This window comes from Apaloderma vittatum, unplaced genomic scaffold, assembly GCF_000703405.1.
Source record: "Apaloderma vittatum isolate BGI_N311 unplaced genomic scaffold, ASM70340v1 scaffold16165, whole genome shotgun sequence".
In the NCBI taxonomy this organism is placed as follows: domain Eukaryota; kingdom Metazoa; phylum Chordata; class Aves; order Trogoniformes; family Trogonidae; genus Apaloderma; species Apaloderma vittatum.
Window position 1 is genome coordinate 1 of NW_009716632.1, and position 7,023 is coordinate 7,023.

At 41.5% G+C, this 7,023-nt stretch overlaps 1 protein-coding gene across 1 annotated transcript; it reads left to right on the top strand.

Annotated features, from left to right (window-relative positions):
* Positions 1 to 337: 337 nt before the first annotated feature.
* RAG2 (recombination activating gene 2) lies at positions 338 to 1,945 on the top strand. The gene has a single exon (XM_009869619.1). The coding sequence runs from the start codon at positions 338 to 340 to the stop codon at positions 1,943 to 1,945; it is 1,608 nt and encodes a 535-aa protein (XP_009867921.1).
* The last annotated feature ends 5,078 nt before the right edge of the window (positions 1,946 to 7,023 follow it).

Sequence of the window (7,023 nt, forward strand, 5' to 3'; positions counted from 1 at the left end):
CTTCAAGGTCTCTTTCAGCTGAAACTGTTCTCTGATTCTATAACCATATCTGCTGAGAGATGTCCCTGCCCATGGCAGGGGGCTGGAAAAAGATGGGCTTTGAGGTCCCTTCCATCCCAAACCGTTCTGTGATCCCACGATTCTATGAAACCCCGCAGAACTGGGACACAACTCTTGCTTGACCTGTGTCTTGAGTTCCAGGAAGGAATCTCTGTCTCAAAAGTGCAAACCACAGTAGGATTTCTTCAAGTACCGTTAAGCAACTCACATAGCAGCTAAACCACGTTTAACCTGTTTCTTTTGTGTTTTGGTTTTTTTCTCAGATACTGACCACGCTATGGCCCAGTCAGCGGACGATATGTCGCTGCAGATGGTATCAACTGTCAGTAATTCATCTTTGTTTCAGCCAGGCTTCTCACTCCTGAATTTCGATGGGCATGTTTTCTTATTTGGGCAGAAAGGATGGCCAAAGAGATCCTGTCCCACTGGTGTTTTCCTCCTTGATGTAAAGGAAGACGAGCTCAAAATGAAACCTGCTTTCTTCTCCAAAGACTCCTGTTACCTCCCCCCTCTCCGCTACCCTGCTCTTTGCACACTCAGAAGCAGTGTGGAGGCGGATGAGTACCAGTATATCATCCATGGTGGGAAAACGCCTAACAATGACCTTTCTGATAAGATTTACGTGATGACTTTGGTAAGCAGAAATAGCAAGAAAACCATGTTCCAGTGCGTTGAGAAAGACCTGAGTGGAGATGTCCCTGAAGCTAGATATGGGCATACAATTAACGTAGTTCATAGCCAGGGAAAAAGCATGAGCGTTATATTCGGAGGGAGATCATATACTCCTCTTTCACAAAGAACCACTGAAAAATGGAACAGCGTAGTTGACTGTTTGCCATCTGTGTTTCTCGTTGATTTGGAGTTTGGGTGCTGTACATCATACATAGTTCCGGAACTTCAAGATGGACTTGCTTTCCACGTTTCAGTCGCCAGAAATGATACTATCTACATTTTGGGAGGCCATTCGCTTCAGAATAACACCAGATCCCCCAGCTTGTACAAGCTAAAAATTGATCTTCCGCTGGGCAGCCCAGCCGTGACCTGCACTGTCTTGCCAGGGGGAATACCTGTGTCGAGCGCTATAGTGACTCAAACGAGTGATACCGAATTCGTCCTTCTCGGGGGCTACCAGTCTGACAGCCAGAAGCGATTGGTGTGTAACACCATAGTACTGGAAGACAGTAAGATAGAGATTGTTGAGAGGGCGAGCCCGGACTGGACGGCAGATATTAAACACTGCAGGATCTGGTTTGGCTGTGATATGGGCAAAGGGTCTGTATTGCTGGGCATTCCAGGGGCCAACAAACAGTTGGTGTCAGATGCAAACTACTTCTACATTTTGAGATGTAAGGGAGCAGAAGAGGACAAGGAGGAAGAACAGACAGCACAAATTTGCAGTCAGACATCGAGTGAAGACCCTGGAGACTCCACTCCATTTGAAGATTCAGAGGAGTTTTGTTTTAGTGCTGAAGCCAGTAGCTTTTCTGTTGATGATACTGACACTTACAACGAAGATGATGAAGAAGATGAATCAGAAACGGGCTATTGGATCACCTGCTCTGCCAGGTGCAGTCTTGACATTAACACCTGGGTCCCTTTCTATTCAACAGAACTCAACAAGCCTGCAATGATCCTGTGTTCCAGTGGGGGTGGCCACTGGGTCCACGCGCAATGTATGGATCTCTCAGAGAGCATGCTCCTACGCCTCTCAGAAGCAAATGTCAAGTACTTCTGCAACGAGCACGTTGACCTTAATAAAGGCCTACAAACTCCCAAAAAAGTGATGCCCCTGAAAAAGCAACCCATGAAACCACTGCGCAGAAAGAAAACCATGAGGTTAACAACGCCGGCAAAGAAGTCCTTTCTTCGGAGACTGTTTGACTAGATTTACACTGCTGATTTGTGTTTGCCTAGGAGGAAGTGAAATCACAGTCAAAGACAGCTAGTAAGGGTTGAAGCAGGATGGGCTGTTGGAGCTCAATGAGGTCTTTTTATTTAATTGATTTCAATTATCTCAGTATTTCAGGTACATTTCCAAGCTCATGAATTTCTTTTGTCTCTTACATGTGTCTTCGTAGGATCCAGACAGGAACCTCATCACAGAGGGCACTGTGCTACCAGACATCCAGATACTGGGAACCGCGTGCTGTCTTTTGTGCTGTAACTCCCTTCCCGGTTAGCCCCCGTGAATTTAATGAAACTGCTGGTAGAATAAGACATTATCCCATGCACTCAGTGCTGTTAGCATCTGTCCATAAAGAACATTATATTACCTGTTCTATTTTTCGTCTTAGTGAGTAGTTCTAGAAATATTTGCCTTAGTTTATGACTGCGTTGCTTCAGTTATGTGTTGGTGTAATGAAATATAAGTAGACGGATTACTATGGTTTTAAAGTAGACTGGTGGTTTAAGTCCCTCGTGTCAGAAATAATGAAATATTCAGACACCGAGAGTCAGTTTTCTTCAGGGACTTCCATTACGGAAATCTTACATATGGAGCATATAGTTCTGGATAACTCATTTTTGATTTTGAGAGGTATGGAATGATTCTGCATCAGTTTAGGCTCCAGTTGTGGAATATCATCTCATACTAAAAATCACTTTTTTTTTTTCTTTAAAACCACCGTGCTCAACAACTGCTTTGTGTTTGTATTTTTACAAATTCAGCAAGCTAATAAAGTTTATAATAAAAATGACTGCAGTTATGTTTTGTTTTTTAACCTGCTCATGGGGTAAATCAAAGACTGTAAATCCCAAAGTCCACGAAAGGAGAGCGTGTGTGCTTGGGTGGTCCATGTGAAGTCTGATAAGGGGTCTAGCTTCACAGCTACCCCACGCTGTCACCTCCCATTGACTTCAGGAGGAGTTCCTTCTGATGAACAGGACTTTCATCATTTACTTCAAGTCCTCCACTATGCATTTCTTTCTCTGCTCTCCCAGGGCGACCGTGTAGAGTGTGAAAGCTTAAAAGTGTAGCTCAGAGTGACTCATTGAGCCAGCAGAGCATTATGAGGGTGGAAATAAATGCAGCTGGCTGCTCAAAGCACCAGGAGAAGATTGGATTCACATTGGAAAGGACATTGTCAAGGTTGAATGGCCCAAGAGTTTACTAAGATTTTTGTGGGTTCTTTTATTGGCTATTTGTAAAGCCTCATCATTCTTGACTTTATTTTTTATTTTTTATTACTGCTCCCAACATCCTTGCGAAAAATCAATACCATCAGCTCAACATTTGTGAGCCAACAAAAATAGCTCAGTACTCACAGTCCAGCTCTCATGCTGGACCCCTGAATAACAAAGAAAACCAGGAGCAGCCGGCAGCCGTTTGGTCACTGTGTGCAGACCCTGAGCCGCCACTCTTTCACAAAGCAGCACGTGAAGCAGTGCTCGTCTCCAGACAGATGTGTGTGGACACTACTCCCCTTAAAACCTTCACAACAGCAGAAGAGATTACAGGGCAACCATACAAAGTTTCCGTTTTGAACCTTTTCAGATGCGGAGAGAGGTTATAGTCCATGCAGAAGCACAGCACCCTGACTATAAATTTGTAGATTCTAACGCCAGCTCCCCATTTCCTTTGTCATGCTTTGTCATAAGCTCAGGGTATGTAGTGCTCTGTGTTTTTGCAGAAGCACAACACCTTGACTATACATTTGTAGATTCTAACGGCACCTCCCCATTTCCTTCGTCATGCTAATTCATGTAAGCTCAGGGTATGTAGTGCTCTGTGTTTTTCCAAGGAATAAATTAATATCATGCCCTTGTAAAGTCCCTTCAAACTGGTGAGATTTAATAGTCAACATCCTCTTTTGTGGGTTAGTCATAGGTCTTAGCTGAACTGTCATCAAGAGACGCATTCACCGTGGACTCTTCATAGACTTCATTACAACAGCTACTAGTCATAGGTCTTAGCTGAACTGTCATTAAGAGACGCGTTCACCATGGACTCTTCATAGACTTCATTACAACAGCTAGGAGAAAATCCACACCAAAAATTTAAACCACATCATCACACCACCAACAAAGGGGGGTGATACACTTTCAAAACAAAACTCTACTCCTCATCCCTTCACAATTTTACCACAACAAAAGACTCTCCCCACAACTATTGAACTGCCTGGCAATGTCCATTCAACACTTGGCAGCGTGTTGGCCCCTTCCACTTCTTACCTAGTTGTGATTCTTTACTTTAAGGCCATGGCTATAAAAAAAAAGCAATTTGTGGTCAGACTTTACGATATCCCTCACCAGGCCCATAACATTAGCGTACTGTATGTTTGAGCTGTGCTTTTATTTTGTTTTTGTTTTTAATGTACAGTTTATTTGGCGAGGTGAGAGAAACTACCTGATCAAACCATGTCCCAGCCCTCACAGTGAGGGGCAGTACAAGCAGCAGTAAATCACAGCCCAGAGACTGTAGCCACTGCAGGAAGAGGAAGTCGTAAGTAAAGTAAAATTGAAAATTCCAAAGGAACATGAAGAGATACATGAACATCAGCCTGTAAAGCAGACACTTGCCACAGCCTTCATGACTGCAGAAAGCCCTTAGTTCCCTGATCATTCCGATGACACTTTTGAGTCATGTACTTGTTAAAGCGTTGATTGTCTGCAGATCCAGCTAATGACTACAAGACCTTTCTTCCTCAGGCAGGTTAGAATTAGAAGACAAAATTAAGTAGGTGTGAATGCCCAGAGAAATCTTTATTGTGTCTACATCCCAACAAAAAAAAAACCACGGCAAGCAGCATCATGGTTCCCAGCCACATTTTAGTAACATGTTACCAGCTTTTACGAGAGTAATGTATGGATTTTACTGCTATTGAACAGTGCTTGGATCCTGAAGTACCTAATTAATCTACAGGAAAAGCACGGCACAAACTTTAGAGGTGGCACTAAAGCATGTGTCATAGTTCGCAGTGACTCATTGCACCAACAGACCATTGAATGGAGGGGAAATAATGCAACTGGGAGCCCAAAGCAAAAGGAAAAGATCGAATTCAGGTCAGAAAGGAATCTGTAAAGTTATTTACCACTAAACTCAATGTATTAAAGACAGAAAACATTTTCATGACTGGTGGCTATAGCTCTGTCTATATTTTATATCCTACTCGTTCTCATTTCAAACAAGTCTAACTTCTGGAAAGGTCTAGAGCAACATCATCTGAAAAACAAACTCTGATTTGGTGTCTCTACTTGATCTTTGAAAACCGGGACACTGAAGTCCCTTTTTTCTTTAGAAAAAATAGGAAGACAATAACCTTACACACCTTCAAAGATGTTAATTAAATGCTTTCTAACATATCTTTTTGTATTATGGACAGTATGAAGCTTGATGTAGAAGGTGGAGAAGCTCCCACACGTAGGAGTTGCAACTGGACCGCTGTTTGAAAATGGTTCCGTATTCAGTCACCTTCTCTGAAGAAGAGCAGTGACAGGCCTCATTGTTCTTCACTTGATCCTAATTCTAAGAGGGATACATTGAAAGTAAAATTTAGTCAGTTATTACCTATTTAGGAATAAAGAAGTCAAATTGTCCTTATTTATCAGGAAACTGTCTGAGGCATGGGTTGTTTTTTTGTGGTTTGTTTCTGTTTTGTTTTTTTTTAACATGGGTTCTTTTTTTTTCCGCACAAGATTTTTTATTCAAGGTCAGATGAAAGAAATAAGTTGGTGATATAAAGTCCAGCAATTAGATGACTAATTACCTGATTGCACAAGGAAATCAGGTAGCTTAATTTGCTCATCATTAATTCCATCCAAACCAGTTAGGAAGACTTTTGACCCTGAGATATCATTGCAGGGAAGAAAGATTTCCTGAAGTGGAATAAAGAAAAGCTACAAATCATGAACTGAAAGGTAGATTGGAACTAATCTTTGCAGCTTAGTCTATGATGAGGAGCTAAAATTTGATGCAAAGGGTGCACAGAAGCCAGTAAAAAGGCTTAACATATTAGCATGGACGTAACAGTGCAAGGCTGATTTTAAACAAATACTGGGTTGGTATTTGTAAATTAAGCAAAAGCCATTTACAGACTAAATAAAACTGGTTTTAAATTAGTTTAGTTTTCTGTCAAACAGTTGCCTGTGAGGAATGGTGCTGAAAAGACCGCGGAGACTCATGGAGTGATCTTCATTTGTGTAACGGGGCTGGAGTCACAGCTGTCTCGGGCGATTAAAATGCCCTAAATATGAAAAGCATCCACAATCTGACTGGAAAGTAAGACCGTGACCATGAAATTATGTGCATACTTGAAAAAATGGTGAGAAATACAAAGTAGAAAAATATTTATAAGACTTTTATTTTAAACAGGTTTCATGAATTAAGAAACTCTTAATACAGTAAGAAAAATTATGAAGCCATGCAGTGAAACAAAGCACAGAACTCGGTGTAGTCAGAAATGAGGATGCTGTAAATATCTAGAGTTTATTTCTGATCCACCTGACTAAAAGTCAAGGCTGATTTGCTTAAAGTCAATAGAATTATTCCTGTGAAAAAAAAATATGTGAGACTAGAATCATGGTCTCTAACGTACTTCACATGGTTTCATAACATGGTAATTCACAATACCAAGCCCTTGAATAAAGCCAAACAAAGCAAGATACATAACGTGATTGTACAAAAACTGCAGTCAATACTGTTCCAGAACAAGGACATTTATTTACCATGAATTACTGCAGGATTTGTGTAAAGTATTAACATAAAGAAGGAAACGTGAAAGTTTAAAAGAGTACCGCAAACAAAAGTGTCTCCATTATTTTAAAGCTTCTTTGAAACCAAGATGCTTAACAATGGGCTGTGAGAGAAACGATGTGTCCGTCTGCACTCAAAATTCATCTGCTTTGCGATGCGGGGCAGGTATCTCCCCTCTCAGCGCTGTTTGTTCTAATGTGTTCAAAATTCTCAGTCTCTTGATCTACAGAAGATGTCAACAGTGGGAGAGGAGAGGAGAGGAGAGGAGAGGA

Coding starts and splice junctions, on each gene's coding strand:
- RAG2 (XM_009869619.1), top strand. CDS start 338: ATGGCCCAGTCAGCGGACGATATGTCGCTGCAGATGGTATCAACTGTC.